The sequence below is a fragment of the Carassius auratus genome, chromosome 20 (genome assembly GCF_003368295.1).
Source record: "Carassius auratus strain Wakin chromosome 20, ASM336829v1, whole genome shotgun sequence".
Lineage (NCBI taxonomy): Eukaryota > Metazoa > Chordata > Actinopteri > Cypriniformes > Cyprinidae > Carassius > Carassius auratus.
This window is the reverse complement of record NC_039262.1, coordinates 8856481-8877380: the sequence shown is the minus strand read 5'-3', so window position 1 is coordinate 8877380 and position 20900 is coordinate 8856481. Positions and strand designations below refer to the sequence as shown.

General features: G+C 36.5%; 2 protein-coding genes across 2 annotated transcripts; one reads left to right on the top strand and one right to left on the bottom strand.

Moving 5' to 3' along the window:
- The first annotated feature begins 327 nt into the window (after positions 1-327).
- On the top strand, positions 328-4139 carry henmt1 (HEN methyltransferase 1). The gene is made up of 6 exons (XM_026290873.1): positions 328-518; positions 624-739; positions 886-1020; positions 1112-1294; positions 1386-1557; positions 2342-4139. Exons 1-6 carry the CDS (start codon positions 435-437, stop codon positions 2828-2830), a joined length of 1179 nt encoding a protein of 392 aa, XP_026146658.1. The 5' UTR covers positions 328-434; the 3' UTR covers positions 2831-4139.
- fam102bb (family with sequence similarity 102 member Bb) lies at positions 3013-19429 on the bottom strand. The gene is made up of 11 exons (XM_026290874.1): positions 18949-19429; positions 13887-14007; positions 13768-13797; positions 12582-12698; positions 11973-12019; positions 11365-11468; positions 9360-9455; positions 7569-7773; positions 7347-7483; positions 6261-6330; positions 3013-5828 (listed from the first exon to the last, which is right to left on the bottom strand). The coding sequence occupies exons 1-11, from the start codon at positions 19080-19082 to the stop codon at positions 5786-5788; spliced, it is 1104 nt and encodes a 367-aa protein (XP_026146659.1). The 5' UTR covers positions 19083-19429; the 3' UTR covers positions 3013-5785.
- Between the last annotated feature and the right edge of the window lie 1471 nt (positions 19430-20900).

Here is a 20900-nt window from a genome sequence, read left to right as displayed (position 1 = left end):
TTATGCTGCCTTCAACTCAATAATGAATTCCACTCATTCAACTGTGGGGGGCTCCCAAAGGGCAAAAATACACAAAACTTAAGTTAATTGAATTTGAACATTAATGCAGTGTTCCCTTTGTTAAACCGAATGATTTTTCTACATTGTAACTGGGCAATTTTACTATGTTCAAGTAAGATGATAAAATAATTTAATCTCAAAATAATATTTAATCTCCATTAATGTATTTATTTTATACGTGTGTCGTTTTTTTTATTTTTTATTTTTATTATAACTAAAATAAATATTTCAATTAACACCGCTTTAACAACCTTTTGCATTTTCTCTCATACTGATTGTGTTTGAGTAAGTAACGGCTCAGCTGACGGTGTCTGTCTCCCCGAGCATGTGTTTAATGAGGACAGAGCCGAGCAGACCTGACCAAGACACTCGCCATGACTACGCCGTTTTCTCCTCCGCTTTACATGCAGCGATACCAGTTTGTTATCGACTATGTGAAAACTTACCGACCTAAGAAGGTGAATAAACGTATAAATGCCATTTTAAAGTTAAGTCGGGATGTCCTTTGACGCTACGCTTGAACTAGCGTGCTAATCAAAAATATTTTTTACATCTGTCCACAGGTCATCGATTTCGGATGCGCAGAATGTTGCTTACTAAAAAAGCTTAAGTTTCACCGCAACGGTATACAGTTACTCGTTGGAGTTGATATCAACAGCGTCGTCCTCCTGAAGAGAATGTATGTTTGGTATCTTAGCTGCAAACCTTCCATTGTTGTGTAGGATTAGATGGCATTAAAATGACAGTGCTATCCCATACAGGCCAATGGTTCATGCTACACAAAGGGCCAAAATCATTCATCTTGTGTGATTTATTTTTTGTCAGGCACACATTGGCTCCACTTATAAGTGATTATCTACAGCCAAGTGATGGGCCTTTGACCATTGAGTTGTATCAAGGCTCTGTCACAGAAAGGGAGCCCTGCACCAGAGGATTTGATCTTGTGACATGTGTCGAGTTGTAAGTGTGCCATGTCTTTGCAAATAAACTTAAAGTTACCTTCAAATTGTATGTTCAGCTTGAGTTTATGCAAACCTCTCTACCATTTAAGAATCGAACACCTGGAGCTTGTGGAGGTGGCAAGCTTTTCTGAGGTGGTGTTTGGCTACATGTCACCAGGTGCCGTGATCGTAAGCACACCAAACTCAGAGTTCAACCCACTGCTGCCGGGCCTGAGAGGCTTCAGGAACTATGACCACAAGTTCGAATGGACCAGAGCGGAGTTTCAAACTTGGCAAGTAAATGTTCAATATCTAGTGAAAACGCATTCTGGTGGTGATTTAGAATCGGATTTAAAAACTTTTTCCACTCTCTTTCCCTAACAGGGCTCACAATGTGTGTAGAGACTATGGCTACTCCGTGCATTTCACGGGAGTTGGAGAAGCTGTTGGCCACTGGAGAGAAGTGGGATTCTGTACCCAGATTGCCGTGTTCCAGAGGAATTTCCATGATTCCATGAGCAATGCTGAGCGCTTGGAACCCTCAGTCTACAGACTGGTAAGACTAGCTTTTTCTTATTGGAAATTCAATATATTTTTTTAAAGTAGTCATATTGTACTTTTAAATACTTATCACTTGTACTAAAACAGTCACACTTTAGTTTAGTATTGCTGAAATGTGCAGCAAAAGCTTTTAATAAAAATGCCATTTCGGCATAAAGTTAGCATGAAATCGATCCATGCAATTTTTAATTTAAAATAACTTGATTTCCTGGTGGAATGACAGACTTCTCTCTGGTGACCCAAGTATAGGTTTCTGCAGGAAAGTAATGGGAGTTACCAGATCAGGGTGTTTTTAGACCATGATACCTGATTGGCTGACGTCATAGTGATGTTAGGTTTAGTGGGCACACCAATCAACAACCGATACATTGAACAAATAATTTTTGTTCAATCGGTTTTGCTCAGATGAACCCTACAATATACAGTACAAGCAAAGGCCATTTGGTAGTTACAGTAAATTCATTGCAACTGAAACATGCATTCGTTGGAATGATATGCAGAGCTGTGGGTACTACACACAGCCATGAACGGCACTATTGAAAAAAAAAGAAGAAAAAATGTCACATGGGAACTTGGTTGTTGATTGAAGGCTGGGGTCAAAATACAAAACATGCACCGACAAATTTTTGGTAGTAAGATAAATAACATTGCATTTTCTAAAATATGGCGAACTCTTCTTTATTGACTTGACAAGATAAAGCTAAAACAAAGTTATTTTTGTCCTAAAACTGGTGATATTTGCACTTGTCTCTTATCTTTCTTTGCTGTTCCTTTTTTAGATGTACAAAGTAGTGTATCCGAGCCTAAGTGATAACAACATCTACCAGAGAACTTTAGTTAATGAAGTCTTGTATGAGGCACAACACCTGAGACAGGAATGGCTGAGCAGAATGGACTCCAGCAATAATGCACACTTCTGTGCTCCTCCATTAATGCACTTATTCCAGCATGGGGCTGAAGGAGGTACACGTGACTGGCAGCCTGTCTACCAGCAAGGTGGCACAATTTGTGTTCCTTTGGCATGTGTGTGGTCCAGTCCCAGAGTGAGAGCGCTTTGTGGGAGCGTGCAGCGTCTCCGGCAGGAACTGCTGGAGGATGAGCGAGTGAGGATGAGCGCTGATGGAACGGTGCTAAACCTGCCTGCTGCTGAGGAGGAGGAAGAGGAGAAGGAGGTGGAGGAAGAGGAAGATGTGAAAGCAGTATCAGTTGTAGCAAACAGTGTGGAGGAGGACTGGGATAGGGAGCTTGGGTGTTGTGGAAATATATAACAGATCCAGAAAGCTTTGTAACCAGAATAAAAGAAAGAAAGCTGCACTTAAGATGTTTTTCCTTTTTGACTGTAAGTGTAGAATCATCAGTATGACAGATTTCAATTAAATGGCCAAATCTGTGATTGATGGAGAAGAAAATCATTAAACATGCCATTAATAAAAATGCAAATATGTGACTCCACCTTTGAAATGCGGTTTTATTTAACAGTGCATGGTACATACCTTACCAGCATCATAACAGAACACATGGCATTGGAAGCCACTATTGGTCAAAAGTTAGAACACAACATTGCAAGACGGTCAAAAACGGCAATGTCACTTTTAAACGTCAGACACCGTACAATTACAAGGACCAAAAACTTCACAGAAGAGATTAAAGCCACCATGTTTTTACAACATGTAAAGTACCAGGACCTACTTACAGGTTATGTAAGAGTAATTAGGAAACATGGAGGGAAAAAGTGAATCTTCACACAATTTCACCATCACTAAAGCTCTAATACATAAAAATAGACTTTCATTTTGGCAGTAGATCAATTAAAAAAAAACTAAAAATCAAGTTTAAAAGTAACTCACTCATAATACTGAATGTCTGATGAAAAGTAATGAAGCTAAAATATCGCAGAATCCTCTAAGTATACTGGTATTTGCAAACATTCACTACGGAACCCTTAAAGGGACATGATGATGAAGGACAATATGTGATGTGAGAAAAAGTATAGATCAACGTTTTTATATTTTCTTGCAAATGTTCCCTTTCAGAAACACTGATGAAATGAAATGTTTGAAGAAATTTTGTTTTTCCCCAAAAAATATTAGCATTTTCTTGCAAAATTTTTGCGTTACTTCAAGAGACCTGTTTGCATGCAAAATCTGTGTGTTCACTCGCAAACTTTTCATTTCTAGCGTTTCTTCATTGAACGCAAAGGTTTTGCAATTGAACAAAGTTTCTGTAGGCAATCCAAAACATTTTCTAGAGAATCTAAAAGCACTGATATATAATTTTTCCTCCCATCTCATATTTATACATATCACCGCGGGTCTTTAGGGGCAACGTACATTCGCAGTGTGGTGCTTTGATATTTGTGCAGTAATTGCAAAAGATAAAATAATAAACCTGAGACATGTGGCCAAGTTGAATCCAAGCTTCCCGTCTGTTTTTTTTTTCTTAGTGTTTGGATATCGACAGACCTGGATCAATCTGATGGAAATTGCAAAGACTACACAAAATGCTTCGGACACATTGAGCAGGTGTGACACCCATGCATTTCTACACTAAAGACAGTTATGAGATAATCAAGTGCTACAAGTAGACTGTATACACACTCGCTCAACTGGGAATCCTCACACACACTTATATCACAGAGGCTAGCGAGTTTAGATCATAAAACAGTGAATGGCTTCTGAGAAGATAAGGGCATAATACGGTCACATACAACTAAAGAAGCACGAATATATGATTCTGATATGCATTAGAGCTGACCTTACAGACAGAGATACCAGAAAATAGTCATTAAAATACCTTCATTTTAGTGATACATCAAGTAACCACAAAAACATGGATAAAAGGTTTTTGTAGTGTCATAGAGAGATAAGAATAGCTACACGCCGCTTAAGAGCCTTGTGCTAAATGTTTTAAGCATTGCTGAAATAGCTTCGTTCTGTGCTGCCATGTTACTAATTATAGCTTGAGAACAGCTTGGCTCATTCTGTCCTTGCATGAAAGCCAATACATTCATGAGATATCATTAATGATGCCAGAGATGTACTTATCAGATATTCAGCTGCTTGGATTTTAGGTAGCTAGCTTATATGTCTATATATTGAACTGCAAAATCGCTTAAGTAGTCCCATTTAACATATAATGCAGCTGTAGGACTTTCATCTACATTTAAGTTCTCAAGCCGAAAGTTGTTTTGATGATGAATAAAGAGGGAATACACATTTTTGTGTAGGGTTTAACTCGATCAGCAGCTCAACCTGAAAGCTCCCTACAATGTTGGAGATACACAGAAAGTCCTTCAATTCAAAGTGATATTCAAATGAAGATTTTTTTCAAGTCTGAAAATGGCTCCATCTGTCAAAATGTATCACGACTTCTCACACACACAAAGTGAGACGCCGCGGGTGGGTAAGGACGGTTTGATTTCCATTCTGACAGTAATGAGACGACCAAACAATTTGTAAAGGAGTCACCTTCATCTGCATTGAGAGTGTACACCTCATACGTATTGAAAAAGATGTATACAATCCATCAAATGTTTCCGACAGACCCCTAAAACGGCTCACAAACATGTAAACATGAGTAAAAATAAAGAGAGATCTTTCTAACTAAAACAACAATATGAAATATATATATTTTTTTAAAAGATCAGCAAGGAAAATAGAGAAAAAAAGCTCTTTGATTTTCAACACAGGAGTAAAGGAGACAAACTTTACCTCACAGTGAAACACAGACACCTATAATGGCAGCCGGTCGCCGTGATTTTGCCAAGTAGGACCCACCATTTTCCTGGATCAACATCTTTTGTTGATCCTGGATCAACATTACTTTAATAAAAGATAGACCTAACCCTATACCTTCCCATAATTTATTAATCATCAAAATCAGAGGAAAATGATAACTGATTAACAAGAGTGTAGAAGCACTGAACCCCGATCTTAAGCCTAAAACTGAACTTTCCTGAAAAGTTATCCCTTTATTCTGATTGGAATGTTGTTCCAGGATTAAAATGGAAGTTGATCCAGGAACACTGGGAGCATCATACAGAGGAGCTGTCAGTTCTTTATGTAGCCAGCAGAGGACACCATTCCATCGAAAAGGATGAAACGGGTTTGTGACAAACACTCCCAATGTGAGAGGAGCAAACATGTCTGAATCTCTTCGTCCCTTTCTCCTCCCACGAAACAGACTTTGGTTTTTGACACTTCTCCTTCTGGCATCTCCCAACTCTAGCGTTTGATCACCACCTGTTCATATGCACCAGCTCCAACCCTGAAAAGATAAGAAATCAGCATTTACATACAACCAGGTCAATGCACTGATTTACATTTTAATAGAGCATGGGCGAAGACCGCTGTTTATTTTGCTGTTATTTAAAGAGACAGTAACCCAAATGTTCAAATAGTCATTATTTTCTCACGGTCATGTCATTCCAAACCTGTTTGTCTGACTTATATAACATGCAATAAGAGATGCTCTATATTTTATGGCTTTATCATACTTTTGAAACACAAATACATTTATGGTGCCTTCTGGTAATATTTTAAAGCTCAACAGACTCAGTCCCCTATTCACTTTCATTACATGGAAAAGAGAAGCTTGGAAGTTCTACTAATCATCTCCTTTTGTTTGCCAATAAAGTCATATGGGGTTTAGTGAGTAAATGATGACAGCATTTTCATTTTTGGCTGAACTGTTCCTCACCTGGCAGGAAGGTGATGGCTACCAAATGCTGTGCTCCCACCAGGACCCACAAACAAACGCAGACCTTCCTCTGAAACACACACACACACACACACACACTGAAATGGATATCGCCTCCATTCTGCATGCACAAAGTCACGACTCTTCTCCGGGGATACAAAAACCAAATTGGTCCATTTTTAATGAGAACCTGTGGTCAGCTTATCTAAAAATAATATAAAAACTAACAGGACACACAGAGACGCTCAATACACCTACTGAGAAGCAGCAGCTCCCTGTAAACATTGCTACCAATTAAACAACCTGTTTCTAGCTCTAAGTTTTTATTTTTGTTTGCTTTCGATCTAACCTCCAAGTCTGCACTGATGCCGATTCGTCAAGTTACTGGCCCAAAATGCAATTTTACAGCAGCAGAAATTCAGTGTTTGTAATCAGGATGAAAGCTCTTGGTGCAGTTCTCATTACTATGGTAACAGTGATTTCTCTGATTGGTGGATTTAAAGTTTTGCCTGCTTTATAATTTTTCACTGAGAATCTGGGCATTTTACACAAGTTTATAAAGAACATTGGTTAAAATCACTGTAATAAGAGATGCTTAACCTTCATAGATTGTTGATCATCAAACGGAATATTATAAAGCTATTTTCACTACCTTGTTTGGGAAATGTTAGGGGTTGTTAAGATTTCATATTTTTGAAAGAAGTGTCCTATACTCAGCAAGGTTGTATTTATTTTAATCCAAAATTTAGTAACATTTTTAAATATTATCATTAAAAAAATTTCTGGGAATGAGTTTGGTTTAATCCTGTGGTGTCAAAGCTGTCTTCAGTGTCATATGATCCTTCAGAAATCATTTCAATATGCAGATTTAGTGCTCAAGAAATGTCTTCCTCCTGTCAATGTTGAAAACAGTTGTGCTGCTTAATATATTAGTGGAAACCATTATACATTTATTTTGAAATATTTTTTTGATTAATTGAAATAAAGCAGCATTTATTTGAAACTTTATCAATGCTACTCATATACTCTGATGGAAATGCACCTTAAGTGAAGTTTGATAAATAAACATGAAGAAGCCATTATTACCTTCAGCGCTGGAGTCTAGCAGACTGTGGGTGAAGTCCTGGCTTTGAAGAATCTTCTCTACCACGTCATCGGCATCCACCCGTGTGGCATCCACCCTCTTCAGCTGAGACTCCATTGAGTCTTGTTTCACTGGGTACCTTGTTGTATGTATGAGAAAATCAATCTGATAAGTCTACAATCATTTAATATCCTGAATCTGAAGCTTGATGATGAATGTCTGACCTGCTGGCAGCTCTGTCAGGGGTTGATGGGTGTTCAGGCACAGCAGCGCAGCCCCCCGGGGCTGCAGGGGGCACTGTAGTTTGGTCACTCTCCTCACTGGGCTCAGGGATGCTGGCAATGCCGGTGGAAGCGCTGCCGATCGAAGTGTTCCTCCTGTGGGAGAACTCCGACAGACTGGAGGAACGTGAGTGACTTGTACTATAGCCTGAGAAACAACAAAACATTGTTTTTAATTATTATTAGTAATATTTTTTTTTAATGAAGTACAAGAAAAAAACAAAAGTCGATCTACCCTGGTAATATACAGCATGCACTTTAAAAACCTTCACAGATCAACCAATGAAATGAAATGAAGGGACATTTAACATCCCTCACTCATACTTGATATTCAGGTTTCTAGAGCTTTAGAAAGTGATAATGCTAGTATGGGCTGCTACTAAAGGGCATATCCTCCCACACATGTATACGCATGCAACAACTCCAGTTTCTAGTCAGAGACAGATAGGTGATGAACACTTCTGTTTGCTCTGTGGGACTTTACACTTTGAGATGATCTATTCTAAGGCAAAAGGTCAAAGTGAGCAATGTGTAACCCAATTTTAGAGAATAGCTAAATGAAATAAGGACTGAGTGCTGTCTCCTCTATGGAAGTACTCGAGGAAATAGTGCTATCAAATTAGATCTGGGACATTTTATCCAGCTATTTTGTGATGCCACAGAATCTTTCAAAAAGCCTTATTTTAGATTATTTAATAAAGCAAATAGCACTTTTCCTTAAAAGGGAACAAAATAGGGCCTGGAACACCTAAAAATTCCATGCTCAGGAAAATGGTCAAAGGAGGTGCCTAAATTGTCGATCGTCAAACTAAGATGTCAAGCTAAATATTATATAAACTATTTAATTCATTTCATATGATGTGTTTTACATCACTACAGTTATAAGGTTTGGGGTCAGTTAGATCTGAAAAATACAAATTATTACTTACATTCAACAAGGACACACTAAATTGATTTTACATTTAAATAAAAACTGTTCTTTTAAACTGAAAAATATATTCATCAGATAAACCTATTACAGTTTCCGTAAAATATAAAGCAGCACAATTTCAACACTGATAATAATAATATCAGAATAAATAAAGACTGGAGTTATGGCTGCTGATAATTCATCTGTCATAACAGGAATAAATGACACTTTCAAATATATTAAAATAGAAAATTTATTTTAAATTGTAATAATATTTAAAAAACTTTAGAAAAATAAATGATAGATAAATCTTTAAATGATAGTGTACATTAAATTAAAATTTTACAATATTTACATTTACAATATTTACAATTTACAATATTTTTAGGTCAATGAACCCACAATGGAGGATACTAAACCAAAAATCTAATATTTCTCAAAACAAAAAACATGGGATTTGTGTCCCTAATGCTTTAATCAAAGTAATGGGACACCAAACTGTACTCTATATGTGTAACTGTAATATAATACGAGCTAATGGATTTGCACACATATTCTCTCTTCTCTCTCATATGTGCACACATGCATCTTCCCTCCATCACACAGAACAGAGACACATGACATGCAGCCTACATGCAAAATGACAAATTCCATTAACCATCTTGTAAATCCACTGCATCATGCTGATTGACAGTCTGAAAATGTTACAGCCAGGGTTACAGACAATACAAATCAGGCATGCATTCAAGTCCAGCAAGACAGCAGAATCCCGCTGACTCACGATTAAGTGATCAGAGAGAAAACAGTGGAAGGGGAAAGCCTACCTGATACTTTGGACTGCTGGCTAGCATAACTGGACGTTCGAGAGTGTCCGAACAGCCCGAGCTCATCGGGCAGAGAGCCACACTTCCCTGATGTCTCTGTGGACATAAGGGATTCAGTTCAGTCTTAATTAAACCGGTTTAATCACTGTATGGGATTCAACGCCAATCCAACCTGTTCTTATAATACAATATACTGTATATCTAATGTAGCCATGCTTCCATCCATTAGAGTATTCGGGCATTTCATATAATTTAACTATTTCAATTAGGACTGCTGATTAGAAAATGAGTTGAAAATTTTTTAAGTCCAATATAATTGGAGTGGTTAAGGTCAACCAGACACAGACAAATAAGGCATATATAATTGGCAAGTGTAGCTCAGTAGCTTACTTCACAATAAATGTTTTATTGAATACAAATACAAATATATATTTAATTTTTGTTGCAACCTTAACCTTCAGTCCTCACAAAAAGAGAAATGTATTATGGATATCAATAGGAATGTTGCTCATAGCTGGCAATCTGGAATCTGACAACAACATTTTACATTTTCAACAAGGTGTTGAATTGATAACAAAAGCTTTTTGATGACTGTAACCCTTAAAACTTGCTTGACAAGCAGTTTTATTTCCTGTGTTGGCATATTTCCTGTTAAAACAGGACATTATGGCATGACATTTTTATATTAGCCTTCCATTTACATCACACCTTTGAATCATGATTTGCTACTTGCTAATTCTTAGTTTACAGCAGTTGGTGCATTAGAAGGATGGACTTTCTCATTCTTGTAAGTATTTTCTTGGCTAGAAGTTTTGCATTTATAAGATTCATTGTTTTGTTATAAATCTTTTTTTTTTTCATTACTCATTTTGGTCCTACGTGAAAAAATAATTTTGTAAATGTTATGTATGCTAGATTCAGTGTTGTTATCTTTTTCCTTAAACTAAGACTTTTAAAAAATTGTTCTCAATAATTGAAAAAGAAAAAATTTCAATGAGTTCAAGTTGAAGTACAAGAATTATTATTAACTATTTTAAAAATGACAAAATCATGTCACAAAATAACTCAATCTTAAACTAAACTGACCATTCTAAATCAAAACAACAATAAATACAACAATAGTAAATAAATAATAATAAAATAACATTGGCTTGCATATGCATGGCCTTTAATCTAACAAATGAAAACCGCCAAAACACAAATTTTAAAGTTGAAAAGCGATTAAAAATACTTACATCACTAACAGACTTCTCAGATGCTAAAAGACTAGTTCGTTATGATACTAGTTAATTAGTTTGCTCCATTCTCTGTTGAAATCCCATACTGAATCATATTTAACTCTTATAACTTTTCTAACATATTCTTCTGAACAAATGGCGATACTGATTAATTCATCAACCGCCTCTAACACAAAGCCCCTTTTGGCATTTTGTCTTTAATCTCATTAATATTTCAGATTAAAAGGCCTAATATGAATATTAATTCGGCTTCAATATTGTTCAATTATCACAAATAAAAATCACTACAGAAGCGGCACAGAGACTAGTAAGCTCATCATATTTTATGAATTGGACGCCTGCTCTACATCATAAGCAGTTAGTCATACTGAATGAATATGAAAGCAAAGTCAAGAGCTGCATATGACTAAATTATACATTAAAGACTGATGCTTTTGCCAGCCTCTGGACAGAAAAGGCACGCAGCATATATGAGAGCAAAGAAAGGATAAAAGAGAGAGTGGGGGAAGAGAGAGCACTCTTTCAAGCTCCCGTTAGTTCAGCAGCATCAAATCCAACATACAGTCCTGTCCTTTGCTAGAAGACTGGATGCAGAATTAATGAGAAGCTACTCAAAGGGTGTTTGATTTGGGCAGATTAGAGCACCCAACATAAAAATAAAAGAAATGCAAACACATTTAAGCACACATAAAGGACAAATGTAAAAAAAGTAAGTCTGCGTATGGAGCTGCATGTTCACCACAAACACTGACCAATGTGAAGTTTACCTGAGAGACTCAGAAAAGGTTTCTGGGTGTCTCCTCCTTTCCTGTCTTCCAGCAGGCTCTCTGCATCACCCTGAATGCCTATTACCATTGCGGTGGATGGAGGCCTAATACATGGAGAACACGCAATCAAGAATACAGTTTAAGTGGATTCCAATGAACAGACTGAAAAATGCTGAATCAAAGAACTAAACCATCTGAATCCACCCAAAAGCAGCCCCCAGAATCCCCGGACTCCGCACTCTCCCCACGCTCCATCCCACACGAATGTTTCAGCAGGTTTTTGCCTTCACGCACACTGTGTACATGTGTGGGTGGACAGTGTTGGTTTCCAGTATGCAAATCTGTGTTCAAAGATCTGATTTCCCCAGAGCACACATTCACACTCTTTTTTTCACATACACGGACCGTTTCTGAGAAAATACTACAATAGCAACTTCAAATGTTTAACAGGAAAAGGTGGGTCATAAATCTAAATTTAAAAATGCAGCTATGGTGGTGTAGAGATGATAAAAGGGCCTTATTACAACCCAGCTTCAATTCTTTCTCACCTCAGTAGCATCTCCCATCAAATTGTAACACATGCTAAAGCATTTAAAAGTGACACTCACGTTTTGAAACAGGGGTCCCCAGACATCAGCTGTGTGCTGATAATCACCTACAGGCAAAAACAAATGACAAAAAGAGAGAAACTAGATGTGTATTACATAACATTTTATTTTTATTTATTTTTATTTCCCAGAATGTGATCATGCAAAATTCACATGCATGCTTTGGATGGTTTTCAGGGTGTTGCAAGGCAGTTGCTAAAAAGTGATTATTAGAGTGATGAACAGAAGTTGCAATAGTCTTTTCTGCTCCATTGTGATATGTGTCTGAAAGAAACGCTTCTTGAACAAGAAAAAATGTTGGGGCGGATTTGATACATTAGAGAAGAGAAGTCTTGCATAATGGAGGGGAAGTTATTTTGGGGAAGTTAAGTTTATGAGGGAGCATAAGTAAAAAATTTAATGATGTGCACACATGAAAAAAAAGAAAAGAAAACCATGTATATTACATAAAACTAAGAATTATAAATTTTGATTTCATGGGGATTTTAGGCATTAGTATGACTAACAGTTACCAAAAGCACCACTAATAATAGCCACAAGTTCAAAACTCAAAATAGAATAAAGAAATAGCTGAGAAGACTCTGAAAGGAAGTCTGAGCAGTTCTGTACCTTAAGGATGGAGTTGTCCTGTCTAGTGTTCTTGGTGTCATAACCCTCCAGCAGACACCTGCGTGTGGTGCTACCCGAACCGGCAAACTCCGCCAGGTTAAGATCAGCAAAACCCAGCTGTACAGAAGGCCAAAGCACACATTCAGGAAGAATTTTTTTATATATAATTGTAAAATAAAAGGTACTGATACTTTATATAATGAAAATAATAAAAATGATAATAAATAAGATTATTTATTAATGAGGTTAATGCTTTTATGCACAGAAGTGCACTACTCATACACAAACAGAATCGCATACAAACACAGTGTTCCAGGGCGATCTATTTTCAGCTGTTTCTTTGCAATCAATATTTTATCATCCTCTACAGAACTGTCTACTTGATGAATTACCAAAGACCTGTTTTTATTCTTGAAAGGAAAATTAAGTAAAAATATTTGTTGTAGCAACACTGAACACCGACACTGAATAAAAAATAAAACAAGGTAGTTGCAACTTTTTATCTCAAAACGATGATTTTTTTTTTCTCCGATTTGCAAGCTCATATCTTGTGATTCTGACTTTATAACACGCAATTGTGAGTTCTTAAGTCAAAATTGTGAGTTATATAGTCAGAATTGCGATTGCAATTCTGAGAAAAAAAGTCAGACTGGTGAGTTTATATCTCGCAATTATGACTTTAGAACTCACAATTTTGACTTTATAACTGGCATTATTCATTATGGCAGAATTTATGTCATGCAATTCTGTCTTTATAACTTGCAATTGTGAGTTTAAATCACACAGTTTTGGCTTTATAACATGCAATTGCCAGTTATAAAGAGAAAAAAAAAATCTAAATTGCAAGTTTATATCACTAAATTCTTAGAAAAAAAGTCAGAATTGTGAGATAAAAAGTTGCAATTACCTTGTCTTATTTTTTGTTTAGTGACGGCACCAGGTTTCCATAGATTTCAGCTTAATTTTTATATTTTTGTAATTCATTTAAATAGCCCTGCAGAATAAGTAGTATTTTAATCTTTATAAATATTCCACATAGTCTCTCAATTAATATTGTGTTATAAAAACCACATGTATAATAGTTACTAAAGAATTAGTACATGCTTTTTAAAATAGTTTTAGATGATTTCGAGAACGTCACACATATGGTACAATATGTTTAATTCAAAAATGAAGAACATATTACCTTTGCATAAGTCTTTCCACCTTTCAGTTCCTGTTACATAAAAACAATAAAATTATTCTCCGTATTTTAACTGCAAACTGTTTATTCTAAACCAAAAGTGTGCATGAGTGTGACTGTACCTTTCTGACAGAAACTCGACACACACAGGGGTCAAGGACTCCTGTTCCAGCGTTAGCGCTCATTTTACAGGGGAAGGAGAATCTTTTTCTCCAGCGTACACAGTTTGCCTGGACCGTCTCACTGTGAAATGCAAACATACAATGAGTTGTTAATATAAGGCGTTCACGTAAAGAACACAAACTTGGTTAAACCTTTAAAACAAACATCCACTCATCCAAAACAGCGTGAACCCTTTCTCACCCCATCTGATCTGCATTTGCAAAATCCAACAGGGGTGGACAGTGCATTGCTCCTCAGGGAGATTTTGAAATGATTTCACAACAGGACGAATCACACAATCCAGCCTCATAGCGAGTTTTTATATTCACTTCAAGTCGACTGCATTAAAAGAGTCTGACTCACATTCTGTGATTAATTAGAGCCTGGAGTCAGAAGGCCATACTGACAACAAGAAGTTTAATTAATTTCCCATCTGAAAATGGACCTCCCTGTGCAGGTGTTCTGCTTCCTAATTAGACAGATGTTTGCAGACAGGGCAGACGAGCTAGCACAGAGAGCTTTTGAAGAGATAGAAGATCCAATTCAGAGAAAGTGTGAAGCTGTTATACACATCTGAGACAGTGAACACAACACTTCAAGCATGTGCATTTCAGAATAAAGTATTTTGTCCCTGTTATAGTCAAAAGACATGGCTTATTTATTTTGGTACATGTAGACCTCCACAGATTATCCTTTCCAATTATGAAGAATTCATTTGCATTATTATCTTTATATTTATTTAAGGAAACATTCATCCACAGTCCTTACATAAACACAGAGTTTCTCCTTGTATTCTGTCATCTCCTAATGGTCCACAACGTTGTCTTTGGGAAACACAGCCAAAACAACACGTAATCGGGACCTCCCATCCAGCTGGGGAGATTCCCTGTGCTTCGTGCCGAGTGAATCACTGGGTGAAAAAACGGTCTCTAATGCAAGAACCAGAATGAACCACAGCTGGATGAATCCTTCAAATCTGATTCTGTCGCCATAGTAGCAAAGGCCAATGACTTCTCTAAACAATGCTAGCATATTTCCCCTACCAACCACTAAACATGTAGGTTTCTAAGGAAATAAACAGCTTGAGAGTTTCTTTCATGCTAACAACACAATGACACAAACAAAAACTTGTTCAGCTGAATTGCAAAGGTCGTAACGGTCAAAATATCACAATATTGGGAAATTAGAACCTGCTGTGTTAATAGAGATCTCAGAGGAATTGAAGTGTTTCAGACTGGTATAAAGCACTACAAAACTTACTTCCTGACTCACTGTAAACAACCTGCATTTCAATTACACAACACAACACAACAACACTCACCACAAACAAAGATTAAAATCAATGTGAAATTCATGCTACCCGTAATGAGAATTATTTCAGAGTAAACAGATAACACAAATTGTAGGGTCGAACTTGACATTAATATATTGAATGATATGCTTAATCACAATAGTATTTTAACTACTGATAATATCACATTTCAGGATCTGCAACAGTAGCCAAAAAATTAAGTCAAAACAGCTGTTTGGCTGCTGGTTAACACTATAACCAATGTGTTGTCTGCCGAAAAGGAAAGTCATTTCAAGGCAGATCAAGTTATTAATCAAATCAAGATCAAATCATATTACACTATGATGTCATGTTGATTTTAACTGTAATTTCTCCTTAGTGCTCCATTATCAGTCTAAAGTCCTGCTTTGCTGCTTCTCACCAACACATAAGTGGCACTGCAAATGATAATAAAAGGAGGGCAAGATAATGCCAGGTAATATGACTCCTTTACTGACATATATGATTATAGACAAATTACTGACAGTGAGACTATAAACGAACAGCTGCAGACTCATAATTCAGACATACAAGACCAGAGCTCCGATCGATACAGGAGACCTCCATCTGCGTAATAACTGCACCCACCGCAGGTCAAATTCAGACTTTAGCTTTTTTAGCTATCTCATAATGAACAATGTTTAGCCTCTGACTCTCAGATCTAATAAACTCCATTGTTTTACTGGAACCATTCGGCATCACAATGAATGCCTCATTAATACCTTTCCTAGAAAGCACTAATGATGCGAAGATACAAAGGACATAATGAATTCAGCAGCATTAGATACTAATGGTATGCATTACTAGCACAAATGAAAACAATCTACCATATTTGCACTCATTATCTTCCTGGAACAATGGCAAAGTACTATTTTTTCATTGGTCCATCAGACAATTAGTGCAGCATGCATGTGCATCACTGCTCTCACTGTTCAACCAATGCTTATCCCAAAATGTGCAACAGGCTTAATATTGTATTAAAGAACCATCATGACGAGTCACTGGTCTGATTTCTGTATTTGGAAGATATGCTGTTGCCATGGCAAAGTCAGCTGAGCGAAAGAGAGCAGGAGTGCTTTGGTTCAGTGTGCTCTTTCCTTAGGTTCCCCCACAGGATGTCTGCAATGAAACAGGAGTTCTTCAAAAGGATCGCCACAGGCAGATGGAGGCAAACTCAAGTCTGGAGGGAGAATGAACTCACGAACCTTAGACACTCCCTGCAAACTGCATAACGGAAAAGAGAAGCACTCATGCAAACCCAAGCTTCATCTTCTGAGCTGCTGTGGTTTTGGTCTAGAACTCTCTTTCAGTTTGGATGAATAAGCTACTTGCTTATGCATTGTCAGGGAGTTGCTTGAAGGGAATTTGTCATGGTGAAGTTTGACAGCCCACTTTCACTGCCTGACATATTAATATTTAACTGCCTTTGTATTGCGGAAGCTCTAAAAAAAAAGAGTGAATGACAAACATTGCAGCAAGACACGGACAAAGAGTTTGTGATGTCTCTACTGAGAAGAAAGAGACATTTAATAGGCCTCGGGTAATCTGTCAATGATTTATTATTGGATATTCCACATCTTGATCAGTGCACATTTAAGTTTACTAAATATATGCAATATACTTTAATATAAATATTAAACTAATATAAACTAATATACAAATATTCAAGTTACAATATCTAGTCACAAACCCAACTAATCAACAATAAAATTTGTCTTCAGTTTCATAATTGAATTTTATTACTATTAATGACTTGTTGCAGCCATTTTTTTCCTCTCGGCTGAGTGCTAATGTATAATGTTCAATGCCTCGGGACCTTTTAAAAATCCAGTCTGTTTTGGACTGAGATACTAAAATGGAAATAGAAACATGAGTGGGATAATAGTCTTGAAGCTCAAACAGCATGATGCTATCAATGCCAAGCTCAAGTGTATGAATCTCAGGGAATGCATGAACTGATAAATACCCTGAATGCTATGTAACTCGCTTTGGATAAAAGCATCTGCCAAATGCCCATATAAATGTAGAATAACTTTGGAAGGTCCAGCAACTGTCACATTTGCACCTCGCATTGTGTCATAAATTACAGTAATAGTCTGTAATACTGCACAATCCTCTTCAATGCGCTACGTTTAAAGGGTTAGTTCACCCAAAAATGAAAATTAGCCTGTTTTTTACTCACCCTAGGTGAAAATTATTTATTCTTTCAGATGAATCCAATCGAAGTTATATTAAAATAGTCCTGGCACTTCAAAGCTCTATCATTGTAGTGAGTGGGTGTTTCTGTTCAACAATCCAAAACGTGTTAAATAAAGCGCACGCAGCTGTAATAAAATGTGCCTCATATGGCTCCAGGGCATAAATTAAGGCCTCCCTTACCGAATCCATGTGTTTTCGTAAGAAAAACATCCATATTTCAAACATAATAAATACTTTTTCTCACTTCTGCTGACTGTCGTTTGTGGAAACGTTCTGGCGGATGACATAGGATGTATGTGTTTCACGAAATATTAGTCTCACTAATTTGTTTAAAGAAGGTAAAGTTTCCTTTCTTCAGTAATGAAAAACCAGTCTCCTCTTGGCTTATATCGAAATCCTCCAACATTTTTCTTTACATATCCTAATTTTGTGCTTCTTATTCGTGACCAGCGTTTAGTTTTTATCTCTCTCCGTGTTCGTCACTAATCACGCAACGCCAACGTCCCACGTCATCCACCAGAACTGCTTCCACGTATGACAGATAGCAGAAGTAATTAAAAAAAGTGTTTATTACGTTTGAAAGAATTATAAAAAATGCATGGATTCGATACAGGAGGCCTTTATTCATGCCCTGAAGCCATGAGAGGCACGTTTTATTACAGATGTGTGCGCTTTATTTAACGAGTTTTGGACTGTTGAACAGAAACACCTACCCACTACAATGATAGAGCTTAGAAATGCCAGGACAATTTTTTTTATATAACTCTGATTGGATTCATCTGAAATAAGTAAGTCATATTCACCTAGGATTGCTTGAGGGTGAGTAAAACACAGGCTAATTTTAATTTTTGGTTGAACTAACCCCTGTAATCAACCCCCTCAGACATGATGCATTAACATTCTGCATGCAGGTCAACCTGTGTCTGAGAACAGCACATTTACACATCAAACAAACACATCTACAGTTATAATGTGTGGCCTTAAGTGACTCAGCATAAGAACTGCTATGAAGTGAATTGCAAAAAGCACCCAGGATATGCTTAATATACTGTAGTTATTGATAAAAGACGAACATTGAAAACAGTAAGGAAACCAAGATCAAATATTAGCCCACTTTTGTTGATTCTTCTAACGAAAAAAATATTTTTGCCAGTCATTTAAAGTGACTTTAGTTCGGGTTTTAGTGTTACATTTTAACATTTCATGACAAGTCACATAAAATGTCACTGACAACCTTGACTGAAATAATGGACAGTTATACATCTTAAATATGACCGTAAAGACTAATAATATTTAATGTATTATTAACAGTAATATTTATAAGTAATATTTAACAGACCCTTTCATCCCACAGCTCTATATACGCACACTATGACATATATTGTTTTGATTATGCTTTATTATAACGCAATAAAGAATGAAAACAGCCCAGTATCACCCATAGACATCATAATAAACCATTTCCATCCCTCCACATCTCACAGCCTCCTTACCGCGACGACTCCTCCGAGAATCCACCGTCGAGCAGCCGGACTTTACAGAACAGAACTCCGTTGACGAACGGAACCGACGACAGCTCGTCCAGCTCAAAATCAACTCTGAACTTAAACTTTTTTTTCTTCATCATCTTGGCGTCGATTCCCAGCAGTCCTGTTACCGCTCGAAAATGCTTTTGGTCATATGGTGTAGAGGAGCATTACTTTTACTTGCTCATCTCTGGTGAACCTCTGTTGTTAGAGCCGATAGCCGTTAGCCACTGATGGAATCCCCTTTGCTTATTATAGAAAGCTAGGCTAACGGTGATAAAACAGCCTTAACGGATTTTTCTGTCATGAGCTACATCGTTACAATCACAAACGGTACTGAAAATGGATTTGCTCGTCTGTGGATATGCAGTCTGTGGGTGATAGTCTGTCCCGCTCCGCGGATGCTTGTGTAGTGCTGCTGTATTGTGTGTTGTCGTGTAGTAGTGGAAACACAGGCGACGCTTCTTAAAGGGCCAGTCCACTCATAAAGCTGAAGGGAAGAGGGGGACAAAGGACAGCTCATAGTACATAATACATGTAATAAATGAGTCAATGATTGTATATATTCTTGATATTACACAAAAAGATAAATCATTCGAATGTTCCCGTGTATAATATGATAACATTGTAACTTAAAGGTAAAGTACTCATTTTGACGTTACACTGGGTTGCGTGAGAACCTGTTTTTATACAGTCTATGGTGAGAGACAGCTGGTTGATAAATTGTTTTCAGTGTGACTTTCAGATGCATTTACATAAATATTTTAATTAATTTCTTATCTAGAATTGTCAAATTCATAATTGTATAATAATGTTAAATACTATTAGTATTATAAATATACAAATGTGCACTTCTATGGGACAAATTATGCTTTAATATAGAAAATAATAATAATTTAAATAATTTAATTACATAAATTAAAGAAAATTTTGTTGTAAAAATAACATTATAACTGCTATTATTGTTCTTGTGTTTATTTCTTTTTTTATTTGTATAATTTCCAAACTTTCATATTGGAGCTTTTTGTTGTAACAGTTTGGTTAATTTGGTTTATGTGATCAGTTTTCTTTTTCTGTTCAAGTGACATGGTGTTACTTGTTCAGTTACTTGTTTTAGTGGCATATCAGTCACACTATACTTAGTTTACTACTACCACCAGTTCTGGAAGTAAAAAGAGTCAAGTTGATCACTAAGGACCCCAGAGAGTGTGTTGGTTCTATGTCACGGAACAACAACAGTAATACGGGGCAACACTGACCACTATTGGTTAATAATATTAGTGTAACACCTGACACTTGCAGACAGGAAAAAGAACGATCTTGTACTGCGTATTTGTATTCTTCTGTGTGTCTTAAAACACACTAGGTGGCGCTGTAACACTTCAATTTCTATGCATAATGTTCTGCTCTAGCTAGACTTTTAGGAACAGAAAAAAGTTAACCCTATGTACGCATTCAAGGCTAAAATGTTTGATTCACACTTCTTGCATAATATAGACCCGTTTACTAAAACGAATTCAAACTAATAACATTTGTGCGTTATTGGGTCATTTTTATGTCCAAATGCTAAATTCTCAGCGTGCATGACGTCACCGCACAGGTGCGCTCCAATGTAAATGTTTTTATCAGGCAACACATTTAAGAAATTCCACATACATAATTTACATAACTTTAATAAAGTTCACATACATTTTAAAATAAAGTTTACTATGAATAAATGGTTTTTTCTTGACACATATATGTTGATTTTCTTTCTTTCCTTCTCAAAAAAAAAAAAAAAAAAAAAAAAATATATATATATATATATATATATATATATATATATATATATATACACACATATATATATATGAAGAGTTCAGATGCAAAAACCTCTAAATGCCATCTGAAATTTTCATCTAAAATTTGGATTTTTATCA

What these genes read in the sequence shown, in the direction of transcription:
- henmt1 (XM_026290873.1), top strand. Translation starts at nt 435, where the DNA reads ATGACTACGCCGTTTTCTCCTCCGCTTTACATGCAGCGATACCAGTTT. An exon ending in GTCGTCCTCCTGAAGAGAAT is followed by an intron (nt 740 to 885) that starts GTATGTTTGGTA and finishes ATTTTTTGTCAG; the next exon opens with GCACACATTGGCTCCACTTA. An exon ending in AGAGCGGAGTTTCAAACTTG is followed by an intron (nt 1,295 to 1,385) that starts GCAAGTAAATGT and finishes TTTCCCTAACAG; the next exon opens with GGCTCACAATGTGTGTAGAG.
- fam102bb (XM_026290874.1), bottom strand. Translation starts at nt 19,082, where the DNA reads ATGATGAAGAAAAAAAAGTTTAAGTTCAGAGTTGATTTTGAGCTGGAC. An exon ending in GGGGACCCCTGTTTCAAAAC is followed by an intron (nt 11,469 to 11,972) that starts GTGAGTGTCACT and finishes TCCATGTATTAG; the next exon opens with GCCTCCATCCACCGCAATGG. An exon ending in AGCCATCACCTTCCTGCCAG is followed by an intron (nt 5,829 to 6,260) that starts GTGAGGAACAGT and finishes TTATCTTTTCAG; the next exon opens with GGTTGGAGCTGGTGCATATG.